Source organism: Corythoichthys intestinalis, chromosome 9 (genome assembly GCF_030265065.1).
Source record: "Corythoichthys intestinalis isolate RoL2023-P3 chromosome 9, ASM3026506v1, whole genome shotgun sequence".
Classification (NCBI taxonomy): domain Eukaryota; kingdom Metazoa; phylum Chordata; class Actinopteri; order Syngnathiformes; family Syngnathidae; genus Corythoichthys; species Corythoichthys intestinalis.
In genome coordinates, this window is record NC_080403.1 from 445,783 (window position 1) to 469,235 (window position 23,453).

Below are 23,453 nucleotides of genomic sequence, written 5' to 3' on the forward strand. Positions count from 1 at the left end.
ATTGTCCAACAAATAAAGCATGAAAAAATAATTTATATTTTGTATATTTGACAAAATAATCGCGTTTCCGAAGTTCGAGCCTGAAAGGGGATGAACCCGGAAGTGATACGTCACACCGAGAACAGCGATGGGAGCGCTCCATACGGCCGCCCTACAAAGCCCTTCAAACAATGCTTCAAACAGCGATATAAGTGATAGATAAAGCACAAGTGAGGAGAAGTAATGCCTAAATATTTCTATTATGCATACAATGCTGAATGTAGCTGTCTTGATTTAAGCAAGACAAATGTATAGATTAGGGATGCTTAATACTTAGTTTGCTATTCCTAAACACTTCCAGTATGCATATAATGCTGAATTAAATTGTTTTGGTTTGAGTAAGGCACATATGTAGATTAGGGCTGCATGATAACTATTTTGTCTGTACCTTCGAAACACTTCCAGTTCATATATAATGCTGAATTAAGTTGTTTTTTGTTTGAGCAAGGCACATGTGTAGATTAGGATTGCATGATAATCACTTTGTCTGTATTTCCTAAACACTTCCAATATGTACACAATGCCGTATTAAGTAGATTTGATTTCAACAATGCACACGTACAGATCAGGGTTGCATGATAATCACTTAGTCTAGAAGAGTCACGCATGTCTCACACTACACATTTCTATACTGGCGCTCATATCTTTTCTTCTTTTTCTGGGTTATTTGTCTCACCTTTTCCACACCGCTGTTTTCAAACACACACTAAGTACACGCTTTAAAATTGTAATGTTTTGTGTTGATGCTACCCATGTATTTAATCCTTCTAACAACGTCTTAATGTTGTGTGAATTATGCCAAGAGGTTTACAAAAAATTGCATTCAGTTTTATTAGAACTTGATTTATTACATACTCGTATGGCTTCTAATGAATGTGAATAGTCGTTGACATTCAGGACCGAATATTATAACTCACATCCTGAGATCATTACTTTCCTTAAGATAGTTATAAATATCCGCATATGACGTATATAAATTTTGTTTCATTTAATGTGAATGGCTTCCGATTGCAGGCAAAGAGAACTAAAATTATGGAATACATCACCAAATTAAAGGCAGACCTCTTCTTTATGCAAGAGTCACATCTAGCCAAATCCGAAGAGAAATATTTTAAACACTCAAATTTTAACTTGATGTATTCAGCCAGCTATAACAGCAGACAAAGAGGAGTATCAATATTAATAAATAAAAGAATCTCGTTCACATTAAATAGTGCAATTGCAGACCCGGAAGGTAGATTCATAATAGTACAAGCCACCATAAGTAATAAACTGTTCACATTAGTGAACATATATGCCCCAAACAACGAGGACACACAGTTCTTCCACAATATATTTGGTAAACTGAGTGACATGTCAGTGAACTCAACAATTATTATAGGAGGGGACTTTAACACAACACTTGATCCAAGTATAGATAGCTCCAATTTTAAACTCACTAAACAGTCACAAACTGCAAGAACCATTAGGAAATATATGGACGATTTCGGCTTAAGTGACGTCTGGAGAGCAAAACATTTAACAAAAAGGGAATATACCTTTCAATCCCTAGCCCATGGTTCGTGTTCAAGAATCGATTTTTTTCTAGCGAATAATTCCGCTATTAATAATATTTCGCCAAGAATACATCCAATAATCATCAGTGATCATGCACCAATTTCTTTAGCCCTTAAAATTGACTCCCGCACGATACCCCCTGCAACCTGGCGCTGTAATGATTCCTTATTAGATGACCCAGCATTTGATACATTCGTTAAGAAAGAATGGAAAGACTTCATGGAACTTAACGATTCCCCAAACATCTCACCATCGCTGCTTTGGGAAACAGGAAAATGCGTAATTCGAGGCAAGATTATCTCATATTCATCATATAAAAAAAAACAAGAACAGAAGTTGGAAAACGAGTTAGAAATAAAAATCAAACAACTGACAGAGGAATTCGCCAATAATCCCACGGACAATACCACAAAAGAACTTTTCAGCGCCAAAGAACAACTCAATAGTATTCTGTCTAAAAAAACTCAGTTTCTGTTACAACAACTACGATATACCAACTTTGAGCATAATAACAAATCCGGGAAATATTTAGCAAACCAACTCGAACGTAACAAAGAAAAAAACATTAATTACAACAATACAAGATTCAGCCGGCACAATAACACAATCACCAGAAAAAATTAACGAAACTTTCTACAGCTACTACAAAAACTTATACTCGGTGACAAACGATCATAATGAAGACATTGACCTATTCATTAATAATCTTGACATCCCCCGAATAACTTTAGAAAGCCAACAATTGCTAGATACCCCACTTACCCTCGCTGAATTATGGAATGCCGTAAAGGACATGCCAACAGGTCGCGCACCGGGGCCCGACGGGTTCTCGACATCATATTTTAAACACTTTTGGAATATGCTGGCACCACTTTTCTATAGAATGGTTCAAGAAATCAGTGCCAAGGGTCAAATTAGAGACAATATGAACACTGCAGTAATCAAACTACTGCCAAAAGAAGGGAAAGACCTAACCCAACCAGCAAACTATAGACCAATATCCTTAATGAATACAGATATTAAAATTATTGCAAAGGCTTTAGCTACTAGATTAGAACAAACTCTTCCCACTATAATTCATAAAGACCAGACCGGCTTTATTAAAGGACGTAACTCTACAAACAATATAAGACGCTTGTTAAATCTTATTAATATTGCACAGAATTATAAACAGAAAGCAATTATCCTCTCTTTGGACGCAGAAAAAGCATTTGACAAAGTCAACTGGATTTTTCTCTTCAAAGTTTTGGAAAAATTTGGCTTCGGTGAGCCATTTATCCGCTGGATAAAAATATTCTACAACGCCCCAAAAGCCACTGTAAACACAAACGGGGTCATTTCACAAAGTTTCTGTCTTCAAAGGGGAACTCGACAAGGCTGTCCACTCTCACCCCTATTATTCGCTCTATTTATTGAACCATTAGCAATTGCAATAAGACAAAACGCTAATATCAAAGGGATTTGCTCGCACACATCAGAACACAAAATTAACTTATACGCAGACGATATACTATTATATCTAGAAAAACCAGAATCCTCCCTACATGAGACTTTTGAACTAATAAAGACATTTTCACAAATATCAGATTATGCTATAAATTGGTCAAAATCAATTATAATGCCCTTATCAACAAACTCATGGAATCCTGCAAATCAAAATCACAATATTCCAATAGGGAATATAAAGTATCTTGGAATCAACATTTCACCAAAACTTACAGAATTAACTAAACTAAACCATACACCTCTCTTAGCAAAAATATGTGAAGATTTGACACACTGGAATAATCTACCCATCTCACTTTTGGGCTGGATAGCAACAGTCAAAATGAAAGTATTACCACAAATAAACTATTTGTTCTCAATGATCCCCTTTAAACCCACTCAAAAATGGTTTCAAGACCTAGACTCAGCCGTCACAAAATTCTACTTTAAAAACAAGAAAAACAGAATTAGCCTTGCCAAATTGCAAAGAAATAAACCAGAGGGGGGTCTAGAGGCCCCTAATTTCCAACACTATTACATAGCAAATCAAATACAATATCTTATTAGGTGGTTATATCTTAACACTGAACAACAGTCATGGCTAGAATTAGAGCAAACAGACTGCAACCAAATACAATTGGCAAACCTCCCCTTTATTAGCTCTAGTATTAAGCACCATAGCTGCTTCAAAAACCCAATGATAGCATGTACCTTGAAAGCCTGGTGGAGAGGTATGGAAATTACGCAATCACAACAAGCCCCGTGTAAATTCTCACCAATCTGGCACAACCCAGACTTTGGAGTTAATAAAATTCCTATTTATTTCAGCGCATGGGATGATACGGGAATAAACCAGTTACAGCATTTGTTTAAAGATAATACATTTATGTCATATGAAAAAATAATGCAAGATTTCCTGATCAAAGGGGTCAATTTCCTGCAATACAATAAAATCAGGGCAGCCATCAGAAGCAAATTTCCATCACTAACGGGTACGTTAGACCCACCACCTTTCGTAAATAAAATAATAAATATACATCCTCAACAAAAAAAAAAACTTTCAAAAGTATATAAAGCCCTCTCATGTAACAACTCTACTTGCCTACCAATCGAAAAATGGAATAACGAACTTTCGGTATCATTAGATAATAACTATTGGTCCAACATCTGTAAAAATACATTTATAATGACAAAGAATAAGAACCTTCAGCTTATACAGTTCAAAATACTGCACAGATGGCATATTACTCAATCTAAAATGCACAAAATGGGGTTCTCCCAATACGATAAATGTACAAACTGCAACGAAGATACTTCAGATACATACTTTCATGCTCTTTGGCAATGTAAACCAATACAAGATTTCTGGGCACAGGTAACGAAGAAACTCTCTTTCCTATTGAACTGCAGGATTCCATTGTCTCCAACTCTTTGTCTGCTTGGCGATCTGAATACAGTGAATATCTCTATCCATCAAACCCGTCCACTACTAGCAAGTCTAACGATAGCCAAAAAAACAATATTGTTGAATTGGAAAAACAAACAAAACATTAGCATTAACCAATGGCTAAATCTAATCATTGAATATATAACATTAGAGAAAATATCTGCCAAACAGACAAATAAAATGGACAAATACGAACAACAGTGGGAAACGGTCGCAAGAATGATGAACATAGAATAATGATTCTCTCTCACCTGCGAAGGAATGCCACAAAAATAATAAAAATGTACACATAAATTGATGTATGCGGGGTGTCCAGGGAAGTTGTATGCATCCTTCTGCAGCTGGAAACAGGACATGTTTAAATCCAAACTGTTTTTGTACACTCCCAACAGCATGTAATAAATACACTTTCTTCCTTCACAGTTTAGTCGGTCAATGGGCTTATTTTACAAGGATACTCACAGACAATTTGGTTTCCAGCTGCTGGGGAACATATGCAACATTTTTTTGGAACACCCTATATATTATCAGACTTGGAACAATTAAGGAACTATGCGTAAATAATACACTTCACCGGTCCTTGGCATACATCTAATGGTGTTTGATAAACCTCTTCTTCTGTCAGCTTTACAGGTGGAGTTTGTTGGCGTCCTGCCCTGGGCCGACCCGTCGCCGGTCTTGGCCCCCGGGATTTTCGGCCGGGGCTTGTCTGGTTGCGTCTGGCTGTGCGGGGGTCCCGTCGGGCGCGCGCTGGTGTCGTGGGCGGGTGGGGGGGCCGCGCGGGTGCCGGTCCGGGGCCGCGGCCCTTCCCCGGCCGGCCGGGGTTGGGTGGGGTGGAGATGGGGTGGGGGCCGGGGGGTGCATGCGGCAGCCATGGTTCCCTCCCAGGTCCGCCCGGCCGGAGCCGCGTCTCCCTGTACCGGGTGCCGGGGAGGTGCCCTCTGGTGTCATGCCGCGTGCCCCTCCTGGCCCGGGGGTGGGTTGTGGGGGGCGCGCTTCCGTCCCCTTGGTCTGCTTCCGGCCCTGTCCGCCTCCCTGGGCCGCGGCGGCCGCTGCTGCACCCCGGCCGGCGGGGTCGTTGGCGGGGCCTCTTGGGGCCCGCGGGACCTTGGGTGAGGCTTGCTGTCCCTTGCCGGTGGGGTGGACGTCCCCTGGTCGCCGGCGCTTGGTGTGGCGCCTGCTCGGAGTGCGTGGGTGGGTGCTCGGTGGGTGGGGGGGGGGGCCGTCGCGGAGGCGCCGTGGGTGGTCTGGGGTGGAGATTGATCGGGGCCCTGACGCCTCTTCTGCCCTGCGGCCGGTGGTTCTGGTGGACGGGGCCACGCCCGCGGGAGCCTGCCTCTTAACTCACGCACTTCTCACTTCGGCACTGTAAATATTTTTCACCTTGGCACTTACATGCTCATACATTTCTCCGGGGAGAGTTGGGACGGGGCTTTACACTCCCGGCCCGGCTCCCCCCTGTTTTTAATGCACCACACACCAAGGTTGTGGGATGGTTGGGACCTGTTGGGGGTGGGGGTACCTCACGTCTGCCTCCTCACCACAGGCCCCGCCATCTCTGCACCTTTTTTAAATGCACCACACATCATACTCCACAGGAGAGCTCTGGCAAAGGGCGGTGGGACGGGCGGCTGGGCAGAAGCTCCATGCTGCGGTCCCACTGCCCCAAGCCAAGCTCTCCTATTTTAATGCATACATTGCACTACCCTCCCCTCACACCCCCATCACGGTGCTGGGTGATGGCTGCCAGTCGGGAACCTGGCAGCCACAGTAATAGGGTGGTAGGTGGGTCCCACACTTTTTTATATGGCGTGGCTCCTGGGGTGTGGCCTCCCCTCTGCCTCGGCTGCCGGCCGCGGGAGTAGGTTGGGGGGTCGGGTCTCCGATCTTGCATCGCCCCGTGGCAGTTCCTGGGCGTTCTCCTGCCTCCGCCTTCCCCTCTCTTCTCTGGCTGGGCATCCGCCCTGCGCTCCATCGCGGGTCGCTGACTGGGCGCCGGTGTATCAGCGGGGTGTCGCCTGCACCGGCGGGGGACCCTGCCTTGCCTGGGGCTTGGTGGGCCGCTGGGGGTCCCGTGGCGTGCCGTGCCGGTTGGGGGGCTGCGGCTGTGGCTCGAGGCCCGGGTGGGCGGGCGGGGGTGGGTGTAGGCGTGGGGTTGGTGATGCGTCCCCTCCTGCCATCCCTGAAGGCCAGTTGATGGGTGCGCGGGTGGCCCGGGGGACCACCCTGGGTCCCGGGGGGGGGACGATGGCTCCTTTGCTGGGCTGCGGGAGGAGGGATGGGCTGCGCATGGCCCCCCGCCCCCACGCCCGCCCTCCCTCCCCGGGCTGGCTGGGTGGGGGCCGTGGCCCTGGGTTGGCGCCCGCGCGGCTTCTCCGCCCGTCTGCGTGGCTGTCGCGCGCCCGGTGGGGCCTGCGTGCTGCTGGATGTGGTAGGGCATTCTCGGGTCGGGGGTCCCGGTGCCGGGATTGGCGATGCGGCGGCGTAGGGTTGGTCGCCAACGGGCTTACTCATAAGAGATTCACACGATTACTGGGTTCTAGATCACAGAACTGATTTGTGTACACTCTACCCCTTTCAATCACTTAGCTTATAGGCTTATAGACACCCCCACCCCCATTCTCCTCTTTCACTGGCCAATAGGCCCCCACATGGTGTAAACCGGAAATACATCTCGCTGACGATAGCACCAGCATATTAGTAACTAGTTTAGATGTTCAATGTATTTCTAGTTGTTGTTTGTGTATGTGTTTCTTTTCCTTCTTCTCTTGTATTTCTTTTCTTCTGTCCCCCCATAATCCCTTCCTGTTCGCTGCTTTGTCTTAATAAAAAGGTATTTTGAATGATCACAATGGGAGTATGTCAGACTCTCAATGTGAAACATTAAAACTGTTAAGAATCTGGGCACTTAGACTTCCATTCTCTGTGTCAAACAGCTGAACAGGACAGGTTTAAAAAAAAAAAAAAAAAAAAAAAAAAAAAAAAAAAAAAACAAGTGAGGAGACCCAAGTTTTTGAAGAGTTGGAGGAAGAGGAGGAGGCTGGAATTTTATGTGGGATCGTACATGTATTAGCCAGACGCTAATCAGGATGCAAACAATGTGCCCAGACTACCTGAGACAAGACCCATCGAGATTACAAGATTTGTAAGATATAGGCTGTTATTATTTTCATGATTTGAAGATGCAGGCATTTGCACATAATTTTATGTTTTCGTCTATCTGATGACATTGTTTAAAAAGATAATAATCGGACTGCATGTTCATTTTGGCAGATCCGGCAGCGCTCATGCATATAAAATAATAATATAAAAACGTTGGGGGGGGGACAAGGAGATGAGTTGATGATGGCTTTCTCCACTTTATTGTGGCAACAATAAGAAAACAAAATAATAGCGGACTGCCGCCACATTCGACCGCAAAGTTTTGCTACTAATTCCAGTCCCAGCGTCTCTTAAACAGATCATGCATAGTGTCTTGTTATGAGCGTTTTGTTGACAAAGGTATCGAACACACGACGTGCTTACAACTTTGTTTCTTTATTAACACATGAGCTAACAGTAGCTGGGGCTCTCGGCAGTAAGTGGCGTCTAATGGCGTGAGGAAATGTAGTTTTTTCACACAAGCAAACGGATTACAAAGCACCAATTCAGTGTTGTCCCGAGACTACATTTCCCATGATTCACAGCGTGACTTGAGCCGCTCGCTGATCCGCTGCGAGATTGACTCAATGCCAACACGCTCGCTGTCACCTGTCAGCGGCTCTCGCGAAAAACAAACTAGAAGGCTATCAAGCAATCACCGTGAAACGCCGCTACAAATGCAATGCAATGCTTGAAGCATGAAGGTGGAAATACATAATACAAATACAAATAAATGTGCACAAACTCACTGGCGGTGTAAACCTGCCGCTGTCAACGCTCTGGGAGGTCGCATTTCACAGCATTCTGCCGCGGTCCTCCTCGCCAGCTTTTTGCTCGCCATTCACGCTCGTTTGCATTTGATCGCTAGTCTGATACACTCCCGCTTTTCGGTGAGGTTTTTTGCTTATTCGTTATTGAATCGTTTTTGTTCACCACAGTAAATAAGAGCACTGAAGCAATAGGTGTAAGTCGCCATTTCTATTCAACCAGTTTTCTCCTGTCTTGTTTAGCGTAAGAAGCTAGGTTAGTGGCTGTCTTTTCTTTGTTCTTTTTCATGATCAGGGTTTAGTTAGCAGGTGGGGTTCAAGTGTAGATTCCTTTTTTTTGTTGTTTTGGCCTGGGCTTACCCTGAAGCCACATTTCATCCACATTTTGTACATATTCATTGCGAGTTTGATTGTTGTGTAAATAAATTTGTGCCATTTGTGAAATTGTGTGGCTCGTTTTATGTTACGCCCTTCACGAGCCATCCTTGGGACGTAACACTAGCGAACACAACAACAAGTATGTCACGACTATTGCCACGAGTTGGCTTTCGACTAACGTCGCTAGCTTCTACTGTACATTCCACAACAGTTGGCAGCTCTGCTTTGACAAAGTCATCAGTCATCTATCCAAAAATCACACTTACTTTTTGGCAAATACTTGATCATAAGCAGACCGGTTAAGGAAGCAGGCATCTTCGAAGTGTTTGCAGCAGAGAAGACTACTCGACGATGGCGTGAAATTCATTCGCTTCGTGCGAACGAAAGATGTCCATTTACGTGCCCTGCTATCTTTTGGCCAGTCATACAACTTTTCGTTTGAGTGAGAACAAAACATCGCCACACACCACCGTGGCATCTTACCGAGAATCAATGCAACAAACAATACTGTTCTATGGTGGGCTTCCCTTGCACTTCCCGGTGTGACGTAATTTCCGAAGATTTCCGAAGATTGCCGAAGAAAAGCATTTTCGTTGTTAAGGGCGTTGCTAAGGGTTAAACAAAGAATCTGGAAGGGTTGCGTTAAAAAAAATAATGAAAATATTCTTATAATTGTTCAGCCATTGATATTATTCAAAAACATGGTTGGCCAACCTTAGTTCACATTTCCCCTTTAAATGGCCTCAGAGAATTCACCAATTTTAGTCAAACATAATCATTCAGAAGAAGTTAAGTGGCCATTATATGAAGTTCATTGCATTGACTTACCTTTCTAAGTCACCAAAATTGCTAATTACCTGCAGACTTGGTCATTTTTTCTGTTAATCCCTTTAAAGTCATAAAATAACCGATCTTCATGAATATTTTTGGAGGTTATCTTTTCTAATCACTCTATCAGAGAAAATTCAGAGTTGTAAAAATAACATGAAACTCAAGAGGACCATGTCATTATGTTATTTACAAGTGTATGTAAACATTTGACCACAACTGTATAGGTGTTGTGTCTCCCTTTAAATTGAGACAATATTAATTTGAAAGTGCTCTTCTCACCCTATTGGTTCCTTCTTGGTGAAGGTGAGGTTGCGGTTGGGTCTGGCTTGATTGATAGGGATTGTGTTGCCCTGAAATTGTATGAGTTACAACAATAGCAGCAACAATTACAAGAACAAAACAAAATAACACTGGTGGTTTTTGGTAGTGTTACGGTTGTTTTTAAAGGGGGCTATTACTTGAATTTTGTCACACCAGCCGGCAAAGTAGCGGAAGGTCTGGATTGACATGCCCACATGTGTCTTCAGCGCTAGCGTGTAAACAGCCCCAGAGTCAATGGATTCAATGGTGGCCAGCTCCTCTTGATTTTGCTCCATTAGATCAGCCAGCCTGTAATATGGAACACACAGGAAATGCAGAGGTATTTGTCACATCAACAATGTACATATGTGATCCGGAAAGCAAAGTAAGTCAAAGTGAATTATTTTCCAAATGTGAATTCCGCTGACACTTGAGCACAAATATGCAGGCTTCTTTGGATTATCAATTGACTAATTTGTCCAACTCTACCTCAAGGATCCCCAACCCCTATCACCTGAACAATACACATGAAAGTTAGTATAAATCAATGCAGATTAATTTTGAATTGATCATTTAGCCTCTCGATTAATTAGGTTCATATTCATGAGAAATGTAGTCCTGACCACCGTTCAATAATCTGTTTGGTTTTATTACTGTCCCATCCCCAGCAAAAAGTCTACGTGCAGGTTATGCTGTTATATCGTCCCTACCAATGTTGTGACCAAATCCACACCCTTGAGTGATAGCATGCTGTTTTGGCAAATGGATACACACAAGTCACAGCAGACGAAACCTTGATAAATGCACTTTCTTGAAATTTCCTGAGTTTTTGAGTAGGAAAGTGACTGTCTTTGCAACTGATTACACTTGACACCGGACTGGTGAAATGGTGTCGTATTGTTCGGTTGGACTAAAAACCTACACCCACTGCGGCCCTTTGTAGACCACCTGTCCACCCCTGCTCCCGAGAGATTTTCTACATGAGATGTGACACGAGGTGGCCATGCAAAACACCATTCACAATTGCACTAACTTGTAAATGAGTCTGCCTCTGTCTCTTGGATTCATTTTGCCCCACTCTCCCTCTTCAAATGCTTCCTTAGCAGCAGCAACAGCCTTGTCCACGTCAGCAATCTGCGCGAGGGACACATCACAGATGGCCTGCAGAACACACATACAACCATCACACATGCGGATCGATTTTGAGGCAAAACAACTGATTTTTTAATGTCTTGGGTCTTCTTATCTTTTTGAACTTCAATTACCATACAAACCCTCACTACAGTGAAGTTTTCCGACTTCAGTCTTTTAGTAATTCCCAGAGTCAGGACATGGACCTACGGCCTCAGGGCCACACAGAATGTTGTCATTTTTAAAGATAGACTCAAGACTAGGGGTGTGACAATATATCGAAACTGTGATATATTGCAATATTTGTGTCTTAAAAGGTTATTGATATGCTCCCGCCAAGAATCAATATACAGTAAAACAAAAAAAAAACACACACAAAAAAAAACAGGTTGCTTCCAATTTTTTTCCGCTAGAATATTGTCTGTTAACTCATTGGTTGCCTTTGATGGCACTAGGCGTCCAATTCATTTTGACTGGGAGGGGCGAGTGAATGAACGTCAGAATGAATTGCGACATCTAGAGCTGTCAATGGCATTCAAACCAGAGCATTCACAGCCAGTCTTCCCGGTTTTGGGGACATTTACAGGTCACTTCCTGTTTATTGAGAGTCACTTCCTATTCATTTTGGGACATTCTCGGGTCACTTCATGTTCAGTAACCCTAAATCAACAGGAAATAACCCATAAATGCCCCAATATAAACAGGCAGTGACCCAGAGATGCCCCTAAATCAACAGGAAATGACCTGAAATACTTAAAAAAGAACTCATTGGCTGCCATTCAATGCCACGGACATCTTGTCTCATGTCTTTTTTAATCTTTTTTATTATTATTATTATTTTTTTTTTTTTTTAAACTAAAACACGTTCAAAGGTTAGTTTTTTTCTTCGTCTTTTAGTTTTTTCATACTTTTAATTTACCTTTGTCATTTCTATGTTAGATAATGTTTAGTAATTTATGATTGTGTCCAGTAAATTCTCAGAGGGATTTTATGGCCTGGTCCTAGTGCAGATGGCTCCTTGTTTGTGCTGCAAAAAAAAAAAAAAACATTATTGCTGCTATCGTTTCTGAGATAGTAACAATACTTTTATAGGTCAGTCTGAGGTCAACCAGCCCCCCATTTTGATTATAAATGGCTAAAAATGGTGTCAATCATTTGTGCAACGTTTGTGCTGGTTTGTGCTTTAAAAGTTTTCATTTGTGCTGCAATCATTTTTGAGATATTTAGTTATTAATTTCGAGATATGATTGACTCGCAGCCCCCTATTTATTGCAAAATGGACCCGAAGGGGTGCCATTCGTTTGTGTTACGTTTGGGCTAGTTGTTTGGACACCCCTCTGTTATTGAGACAGTTTGTACGCTTCGTCAGCTGTGACGAAGGTGCTGCGATTGACGTCATCACTTGAAATTAATATCTCAATATGTAGGAAACAATAGCAGCACAAACAAGCACAAACGTAGCATAAACGAATGGCACCATTTCGGGTCCATTTTGCAATAAATGGGGGGCTGCGTGACGTCATCAATCAAAATTAATATGTCAAGATCTCAAAATGATAGCAGCATAAAAGAATTTTTTTTAAGCACAAAGCAGCACAAGCATAACACAAACGATTTGAAACCATTTTTAGCCATTTTTAATCAAAATGGGGGGCTGGTTGACCCCAGATTGACCAATAAAAAATTGTTAATATCTAAAAAATGATAGCAGCACCAACCAAATTATTTTCAGCACAAACGTGCACAAATGAAGGACGTCATTTTTGTATAAATTTGCGTCTGATGTGGGGCCAACTTCACAGCGGTAGTCATGTCAGGTGTTGGTATAGCTCAACAGGTCGAAGTACAAGCGTTGCCATCGATTATGTAGTTTTTTTCACTCTCAGTCATGAACAAATGGCTTTTACAGTCACTCAGTACAGTACAGCAGTGGTCTCCTACCTTTTTTGCATCACGGACCGGTGTAATGTTGACCTTTTTTTATGGACCGGCAATGTGCGGCAGAAAATAACAGTAAATATAAAATAACACGACAGGGCTAAAAACGAACATTAAGTGCAGGGAAAATGTAACTCAGCATATGCTGAATCAACCTTTTTTTAACAGCGGCCTCTCCTAAAACTGGATGGCAAATATCCTTGGTCGCAGGTTCTTCTCCAATCGTGAACAGTTTCTTGGCTTCAGCAATATGGTTCGCCACAAGGTATGATGCTCTCAGTGTATTCACTTTTGCTGCCTTGTTTGCTCGTTTTTAGCCACATATTATGCAGAATGGACTTGGTTGTAGGCTCCTCTACTCGGATTAGTCAATAGAGTAGAGAGGCATATTGATGTGTCAAGAGGCACAGGCCAGATTGCTGTCTATAACAAATGATTTATTATTTCTCTGCGGCCCGGTAGCAAATGTGCCACAGACTAGTACTGGTCCCCGGCCCGGTGGTTGGGGATTAGTGTAGTACAGTACTCAGTAACTTGTATGCCGTAATCGTGGACATGCTGTTACTGTATGTCATGTCACACTATACAAATCAAGGCCCAACCTCTTGATATGCAAAATGTGTCAAAACGTACAAAACATTACACAAAGTTTCTCCAATGCAAGCTACAGCAAAGTCACACTAATCACATTATCTTGTTGTCTGACTTGTGATTTGTTTTCTGTGATTGGTGATTTCTTCTGGCTTTTGTTCATTTGTTTTCTGAAATGTACATTTTTTTCGGCTTCGGTTAACATGTTTTATATCTGTAAGTGTTTGGCACATCTCAGCCACCTTTCTTTTTAGATCTGTATAAGGGTTGATCCTTATAAAGGTTTTAGGTGTGATACTATACAAGCTCTATCTGTAAGAAAACACTGATTATAAACTTTATAGCAAGACAATTATTGATTTTTACATGGAAAATCAGGGAATAAAATCTAATGCTGTGGTGAACATTTAGACCAAACCTGTGTCAACTTACTGTGCCATCATTTGGATTTATTGTCTTGTAAGTTTGTCCTCCCTCTGCATCAACAAATTCTCCATTAATGAATAGCTGATGTGGCATTTGGACATTCATGCCATTGATGTTTCTCTCCACCTGAAAATTAAAAATAAAAATAAGAAAAACACATCGCTAGGATTTTATACTGCCGTATAAAAAAAAAACTATCAGAAAATAAGGAGCTACTGTTTGTAAACAAAAATACATGTACACGTTTTTTTTAATGAGCATACATAATCGGTGATCAATTCTTCATTTTCCTCTCCTCGCAGCTTCCTCACACACATCTGGATAAAATCCCGAAAGGTGGTGTTCATGTAGACGTCCTCGTTTTGTAATTCACAGGCACTTTCACACTGTTTCATCTCCTCGATGAGCCTTAAAATGACGACAAACTAAACAATGTGACGCTAGTAAAGATGTGTATTACAGTTTGACAATATGAAGTACGGATAATGACGTCATTCTATTTTATGCCTTCTTTTCACCTGACTACATCCATGGAGGCAGCTCCTGACTTGAAGAAATCTGTGGTGTCTTCAATCAGACTGACGTTAGTCAGAATGCTGTGCCACACTACCTGTAGGAGTAAAAACATTCAACTGCTTTTGTTTTAAATCATGAAACAGAGCTAATGTATGGGGAGATACAATAAAATATATGAATACATCTTTAAATAAATACTTAAATGTATCATTAACTAATTAAAATGGGAATTAGATAAATACATGTCATTAAATGTGTCATTAAAATACTACGCAATATAAAACATATATTATTATAAATTAATATAATTATTTCATGGACATGTGTTGCAGCTTTTCATGAATTTATTTTGTCTGTCAAAATCACCCATCAAAGTCAGTGGGCAGGACTAATAGCCAATTGTTTACCTGGCCAGCAGTGGAATGTAACGCTGTAAAAGTACTTCTTTACTGTACTTAAGTACATTTTTTGTGTATCTGTACAAATATACTGCGGTACTTTTTAATTTGTTACATTTTACAGCATATATCCGTACTTTATACTCCACCACTTTTCAAATTGTCGCCTGCGTTATGCGTTAGATTTATTTTCTTTTTTTCTCATTGTGAATTGATAGTTTCACTTTCATGCCTCCGGCGCAATCAATACGCATCGTGCAACGATACCGTAACGGAGCACTAGAGGCAGCAGCACGAGTACACGCAAGATTAGACAGGTGAAAAAGATATTGACGAATAAAAACCAACAGTGAGAGCAGCGCACCTTCAGATGGGTGCTGCACACTCTTGTACAGCAGGTGGCAGTATGTACCTCATAGTTGCTTGCAATCTGCTGTTAAGCTAATTTTTTTTTAGTTTTTTAAGCTTCTGTTTACAGTGCAGTCAATTTTATTGCTTGTTTTTTCCATTTTGCACAGTTTTAAATAAAACTTAGCAGTCAATGATTTTCTGGTTATTTCTTTGAATATTGATTCAGCTCTCTCTATGTATATTTAAATATATATATATTATATAGAGCTGTCAAAATTATCACGTTAACGGGCGGTAATTAATTTTTTTTAATTGATCACGTTAAAATATTTGATGCAATTAACACACATGCCCCGCTCAAACAGATTAAAATGATTGTTACTTGTTTTTTGGTGTTTGGCGCCCTCTGCTGGCGCCAGGGTCCAACTGATTTTATGTGTTACACCATGAGTGAGAATGGTGTAATTATTGACCTCAACAATGGCAAGCTACTAGTTTATTTTTTGATTGAAAATTTTACAAATTTTAATAAAACGAAAACATTAAGATGGGTTTTAATATAAAATTTCTTTACCTTGTTCTAACATTTATCTTTTAAGAACTACAAGTCTTTCTATCCATGGATAGCTTGAAGAGAATGTTAATAATGTTAATGCCATCTTGTTGATTTATTGTTATAATAAACAAATACTGTACTTATGTACCGTATGTTGAATGTATATCTTCTGTCTTATCTTTCCATTCCAACAATAATTTACAGAAAAATATGGCATATTTTATAGATGGTTTGAATTGCGATTAATTACGATTAATTAATTTTTAAGCTGTAATTAACTCGATTAAAAATTTTAATCGTTTGACAGCCCTAATATTAATATAATATAGTGGAATCCCCTCCTCCCCCAGCAGTGTCGCCACCGTCCTGCAGTTCCTGACGGAGTCATGTCCCACTTCCTTGTACTCATACTGCTGCTGCTGCTTCTCCCCCGGTGCCGACTCCTTCTGTAAGTGCCGATCTGGATTTCTGAGTTCGGACAGCGGGCTCGTGTCAAGAGAATCAGATCGCTGGCGATCTGAGCGGCATTAATATTCCCCCTCTCTCGCCTCCCTACGCTTTTCACGGCGCTCTCTCAGCAAGGCGACACACTCGCGAGTAAAGCTCAAATATATATACAGTGGGGCAAATAAGTATTTAGTCAACCACCAATTGTGCAAGTTCTTCTACCTGAAAAGATTAGAGAGGCCTGTAATTATCAACATGGGTAAACCTCAACCATGAGAGACAGAATATGGAAAAAAAAAAAAAACTGAAAATCACTTTGTTTGATTTTTAAAGAATTTATTTCCAAAGTGGAGTGGAAAATAAGTATTTGGTCACCTACAAACAAGCAAGATTTCTGGGTGTCAAAGAGGTTCTAACTTCTTCTAACGAGGTCTAACGCGGCTCCACTCGTTACCTGTATTAATGGCACCTGTTTTAACTCATTATCGGTATAAAACACACCTGTCCAAAATCTCAGTCAGTCACACTCCAAACTCCACTATGGCCAAGACCAAAGAGCTGTCGAAAGACACTAGAGACAAAATTGTAGACCTGCACCAGGCTGGGAAGACTGAATCTGCAATAGGTAAAACACTTGACCTGCACCAGGCTGGGAAGACTGAATCTGCAATAGGTAAAACACTTGGTGTAAAGAAATCAACTGTGGGAGCAATTATTAGAAAATGGAAGACATACAAGAACACTGATAATCTCCCTCAATCTGGGGCTCCATGCAAGATCTCACCCTGTGGCGTCAAAATGATAACAAGAACGGTGAGCAAAAATCCCAGAACCACACGGGGGGACCTTGTGACCTACAGAGAGCTGGGATCACAGTAACAAAGGCTATATGTCAGTAGCACAATGCACCGCCAGGGACTCAAATCCTGCATTGCCAGACGTGTCCCCTGCTGAAGAAAGTACACGTCCAGGCCGGTCTGCGGTTCGCTAGAGAGCATTTGGATGATCCAGAAGAGGACTGGGAGAATGTGTTATGGTCAGATGAAACCAGAATTGAAACACAGGTTCTCGTGTTTGGAGGAGAAAGAATACCGGATTGCATCCTTAGAACACCATACCCACTGTGAAGCATGGGGGTGGAAACATCATGCTTTGGGGCTGTTTTTCTGCAAAGGAACCAGGACGACTGATCTGTGTAAAGGAAAGAATGAATTGGGCCATGTATCGAGAGATTTTGAGTGAAAATCTCCTTCCATCAGCAATGATCCCAAACATACAGCCAGGGAGAGAAAGGAGTGGCTTTGTAAGAAGCATTTCAAGGTCCTGGAGTGGCCTAGCCAGTCTCCAGATCTCAACCCCAGGGAGGCACAGGGAATTGAAAGTCTGCGTTGCCCAACGACAGCCCCAAAACATCACTGCTCTAGAGGAGATCTGGATGGAGGAATGGCCCAAAATACCAGCAGCAGTGTGTGAAAAGCTTGTGAAGAGTTACAGAAAACGTTTGGCCTCCGTTATTGCTAGCAAAGGGTACATAACAAACTATTGAGATGAACCTTATGTATTGACCAAATACTTATTTTCCATACATTACAACGTAGGCGTCAGCCCGAGACGTCTTGCAGCCATACTGAACTGGCAAGAAAGCAATAAACCATGTTGCAAAGCGACCACAAGAGTTCGCTGTTAGACTGCACAAAAAACCTTGCTGTAAAACTTACCAAAAGACAGAATACTGTCTGAGCGGGACATGTGCGTTAATTGTGTCAAATATTTTAACGTGATTAATTAAAAAAATTAATTACCGCACGTTAACGCGATAATTTTGACAGCCCTAATATATACGTATACAGTGGGGAGAACAAGTATTTGATACACTGCCAATGGGTTTTCCCATTGACAGTGTATCAAATACTTGTTCTCCTCACTGTATATATATATATATTATTTTTGTTGTTGTTGTTGTTGTTGTTTTGTTTTAAGCCTGAATGATTATTCAATATAACGACATTTAACACAACTTATCTCACAGTATCTTATATTGTACTTTATCTTATTGATATGATGTATAATACATATTTCTGGACAGTTATTTTGTATTTAGGAGCACTTAAAAGGTTAATTCCGACTTATACAGAAATTTGGTTTACATCGGCAGCCTAGGAACTCGTTCGTAACCCGGGGACTACCTGTAAATATATGTATAATACATTTTTGCATCAGGAGAAAATACTTTTACTTTTTATTGTAAATTTTAAAGCAATTATTTTTGTACTTTTAGTTGAGTATATTTTTTCTTAGATACTTTCACTTAGTCACTTTTTTTTCCACCTGCAACTGTACTTTTACTCCCGTCACATTGACCAGATGGGTTGACAAGATGGGTCGATTATAAAGAAACGGGTCAAACACGGGCCATACAAGTAGAGGAGGAGGTAAGTTTTGTGAATTTCAACGAAGAGCCAAAATGACACCAACAACTTCAATAAACTCTGCTTTGCACAATGCATGTTCTTGGTTCCTTTTCGTTTGACATAGAGAGCTTCCATCATCATTTTAACCTCTCTCCCAGTATTTATTTAGCACAGATTGACCACGGAAAACCAGAGGTATGATCCTTTTAGTTCTATGATAGACAATAAGTTTTCTCTACTAGAAGGGAACTCATACTCTTTGGGCGTATTATGCATCATTTCTGTACATTTTTTTCTCTCATCGGAATTCAATGATTTGTTTAAATTCTTCATGTGGTCATGTAATAGTACAATATAATAATAACAGTTCATATAGATACATTTGTGCTGAGAAAAAAGTATCAGTTAAAAAAACATTGTAAGCAGTTACTCACAATATTACTCATTACTTTACGTTTATTGTTTTTAACAAATACTTGTACTTGAGTACTTTTTTGGATGACTACTTTTATTTTTACTTGAGTAATATTATAATATTATTTTGAAGTAACGCTATTCTTACTTGAGTCAAATTTTTGGCTACTCTACCCCCCCAGTGGAAATAACTAATTAAATAGTGAAATAATTGTTTATGTTTTTACATTAAATTAGCTGCTACTTTAATGAATTAATGACACATTTAATGACACTTTTATTGCTTTAATTCCCATTTTATTCAAATAATGACACATTTAAGTATTTAAAGATGTATTGATATATTCCTTTCTGTCCCATTTGGTCCTCCATGCTTATCCAACTTCCCTAAAATATGAAACTTTAATTTAATTATGATTAAATTCTCTCTCTATTGATTTATTGATTGACTCTACCTTGATCTTTTCAGCAAATTCCTTTTCCTCCTCAGTCAGCTCCAAAGCAGCACTGCTTTCTGAGCCAAAGTACTGTGAGGCAGATATCATCTTCCCGTCCTCAAACTTCAAATTCTTTACCAACAGCTATAGTGGTAAGAGTCAAAAACAATGCAATGTAAAAGTTTACAAGTTAATCGAGAGGATTGTGGACATAGTAAATATTTTGAGGAACAACTACTGACAAGAAGGGTGTATCACACAGATTTATCCTAGGGTAAAATGGAGTTGTTTCAATCTTTGTGATTTAACTTACACACTTGACATTTCTTTAGTATAAAAAAAGGAATGACAGCAAACCTATTCAACGTTTATTATAAATTAAAAACCCAGCGATTCACGTTTTTCACTTTTGTTTCAGCTATTCATCCAAAATCATTTACAAATATGGCGCCGTTGCTTAAGAAGGACCGCTTGGGGGTATATCTATCGCTAGTATTGGCAATACCAACAATACCACAATAGAATTCCCTCTAAATTACCAAGGTAAATTCGGCTTTTTGTGTTTATAGCGGATTTTAGCTTAGATTACAAACACTGTCCTTGTGTGACTACAAATCAGACATTTTAGCATGTAACATGATTGCACTTGATTCGAATCAATGTTTGTCATATAAATCAAATGAACACAGGATTGCTTACAACCAGGGGTGAAATTGGGCTGGAACGTTGTTCCGGTAAAAGATTCAGGGCCGGTGTTCTATCAGATTAGCATCCTTTGTCAGAGTAGCATAACCTGATGCTAATATAGCACTTTTCCACGCATTAAATGTTGCTTAAAGCGTTTTATAATACTTAGAATATTTATCAAAATATAGATGTAGTTTTGGACTAACGCTGGGCCGCATCTAATAAAGCTGCATGGCCACCACCTTTTTCCGTATTGGTATGCATATTAATGCAACATTTATGTCCTACATTTACCGGTATGTCATTTTATATATTTTTTGTACCTAATACATGTGATACATCAAATGTTTGTTTTGGCAAAAAAAAAAAAAAAAAAAAAAAAACATAACACGGGAACACTGTAAATGTGAATATTTAAAAGTATTAATGAACAACGTGACCGTGACAAGTGCATTGCAGAAACTAGTGCACATGTCAATGTGCACTTTGGAATGATTTTTGTTCATTTATGTAAGGCTACTTATGTACTTATCTGTTTCCTTATAATTTAAAAAAGTCAGTGTTTGCGTGATCTTCAAAATATATTCCATTTCACTGTGCATAATGTAAATCATATGTACTTGTTTTTGGTATCAGTTAACAAAAAAGTAAATGTTTACACTATCTTCAATTTTAATGTGCATCCTATTGTTCTTAAGTAGTTAAAATTGAGGTTTTCCATTTACATGTGAAGAAATGAGGGAAAATAATTAGGAGATCGAGGTTGAGGTTGCTGCTGTTTTTTTAAACTGTTGTTTAGCAAATCATTGAAGAAATACTATTTTGAATGAAAATCAGTTTCTAGTGTATGTCTTTTGAGAGTATGTCTAATGCAGTAGCTTAATGCATGTGTAAAAAATGTATGGGTTTTTGTGTGTGTGTGTGTGTGTGTGTGTGTGTGTGTGTGTGTGCGTGTGCGTGTGCGTGTGCGTGTGCGTGTGCGTGTGTGTGTGTGTGTAATATAGATATAACTGTGCCAAAGCATTTTTGTCTGCATTTTACTGGTTTTAGGAGGTTTATAATAGCTGGTATTATAACAAAATATGACACAGAAATGTTACTACGACAGTTGCAAACTGTTTTGACCTGTGAAAAATGCCTTCTTTAAGAAATATTTAATCTTTCAAGATGATTAGCTGTCAACATGTATCATTGAGTAATACAATAGGATAACTTACTGCCTTTCTGTCATTGCCAAAGATGACGAGGCCTTCTTTGGTGACAATTCCAGGTTTACTTGCCCCAAGGATCTCCAAGGGCTTCCCAGTTTTATTGGTGCCATTATCCACCATAGAGGAGCCATAGAAAGTCACCTTCTACACAAAAATAAGTAGACAACAATTGTTGAAGGTTTTCACTCTAAAACCGTTTGACATATAATAGAGTCTGAAAAGAGTCACATCTTAAACACTTGTGTTTAAGTGAAGGAGTGTTTTGTTTAGTTTTGTGGAGTTTCATGGACATGTGCTTGTAGGTTTGATGAACACCAACTCTTTGCTACCATTAAGCAAGATTCCTCATGTATCAATCAAGAGCAAGTATAAGACTGGTAGACTACTCATCTTCTACCTGACATAGGGAGCAACTAGTTTGCTAAGTGGACGGTCAAGGCAACGCGATTGGTATATATGGTATAATAATCCAAACCAGCCACCACAACACCCCCAGTATATAGAATAGAATAGAATAGAATAGAATAGAATAGAATAGAATAGAATAGAATAGAATAGAAATTTAAAAAATAAATAATAAAAATATTCAATACGTGAATAGCAGCAAGTGGTGATGTAGTGATATATATCATATACAGGTAGTCCCCAGGTTACGACGTACCAGATTTACGTTATTTTGATTTAGGGCATGTGTCTGTTCTGATGTTTTTTCTGGTTTGTTTGTTTGTTTGTTTGTTTGTTTTTTAGTCGCTTACCAGTCTCTTGTAGGCCAACTCTCAGCATTGATGGTAAGTACAGTATATTATTTCTCATTTAATTTTGTTATTTATTAGGTCTAATTAATCTAAATGGTTGATCTCTACAGTCCTGATATGCATATCTGGTATTTCATTATACTACAGTATATGTGCAGTCCACTTTCTTTTCTTGCAATCGGATTTGTTTGACGTCACGCTTGCCTGGTACACCAGACTCACCGCTGTTCCAGCTATAGACCCTACTCACGTGACGTCACAGCCACGCCCCCGCGCCATGTTGTCCGGATACTAGTCATGTTAATGCATTAGCGCTTCGTAAATTCCTCCTATTATGGCGTGTTTTTCTGCTCGTTAACATTAATAATCAAAATGGTGAAGTCGTGTGTGGCGGTCGGTTGCAAAAACAGAGAAGATAGACGGAGAGACTTGAATTTTTACCGTATTCCGAGAGACCCGGAGAGGAGACCGAGATTGACTGCTGCAATTCGACGAGAAAACTGGGCTCCAAACGACTACCACAGATTACGTAGTAGTCATTTTATATCTGGTAAGATGCATTTAATATATATTTAGAGGGTTTTGGGCTGAGAACCACAATTAAGATCATTGCTAGGCTAATCGCAGACAACATACACTCAGACGTTGTGAATGAACTACCTGAAAATATATAATTATAAGGGGATAATCAGACAGTTGTCATACAATTAATTTACAATTTCACTATTGAGGTCAAAAGCCAAAAAATAAATTCAACTAGGGACAATCTGGATTTATTATTTATTACGTATTATATATGTATACAGTGAGAGTGCTATCGCTAAACCATATAAACATTAAAAGCCCTAGCTCCATTGACAAATGATATGAAATACATTAGACTTGACAGTGGATGTTAGCAAGAACAAAAGATTTTGAATTGAAAATTTCGTAACTCACCTTCCGAGCACAGGATTCCTGCCGAATTTTCGTGTACGAGGACCTGTTTCACCCAACCAGCAACGTAGCATTTATAAGCCTCCAAGCTTTTAAAGTTTTTCAAACTTTCGTGAGAATAGGCTGATTTTGTGTGGACAAGATAGTTGTAAATATCAGGATATCAGATGTCAGGCGAAGCCAGCGGGTCGAAAAACATCGATTTAGGCATCAAATACGGATCTGGCGAATGGATAAACTGAAGCTTTTCCACGTAACGCCTTTTATGCAACGGATCCAATGAGTTTACAGCGTCAGATAACA

The 23,453-nt window shown here is 40.1% G+C and overlaps 1 protein-coding gene across 1 annotated transcript in view; it reads right to left on the reverse strand.

Moving 5' to 3' along the window:
* aldh1l1 (aldehyde dehydrogenase 1 family, member L1) overlaps nucleotides 1-23,453 on the reverse strand; it is a 78,323-nt gene that overhangs the window by 18,290 nt on the left and 36,580 nt on the right. Inside the window, exons 8-15 of the mRNA XM_057846947.1 lie at nucleotides 21,466-21,603; nucleotides 19,580-19,705; nucleotides 14,550-14,641; nucleotides 14,295-14,439; nucleotides 14,038-14,157; nucleotides 10,979-11,106; nucleotides 10,104-10,254; nucleotides 9,925-9,995 (exon numbers count right to left, since the gene is read on the reverse strand). Of these exons, the coding sequence (XP_057702930.1) occupies nucleotides 9,925-9,995; nucleotides 10,104-10,254; nucleotides 10,979-11,106; nucleotides 14,038-14,157; nucleotides 14,295-14,439; nucleotides 14,550-14,641; nucleotides 19,580-19,705; nucleotides 21,466-21,603 (971 nt within the window). The remainder of the gene's footprint in view (nucleotides 1-9,924; nucleotides 9,996-10,103; nucleotides 10,255-10,978; nucleotides 11,107-14,037; nucleotides 14,158-14,294; nucleotides 14,440-14,549; nucleotides 14,642-19,579; nucleotides 19,706-21,465; nucleotides 21,604-23,453) is intronic.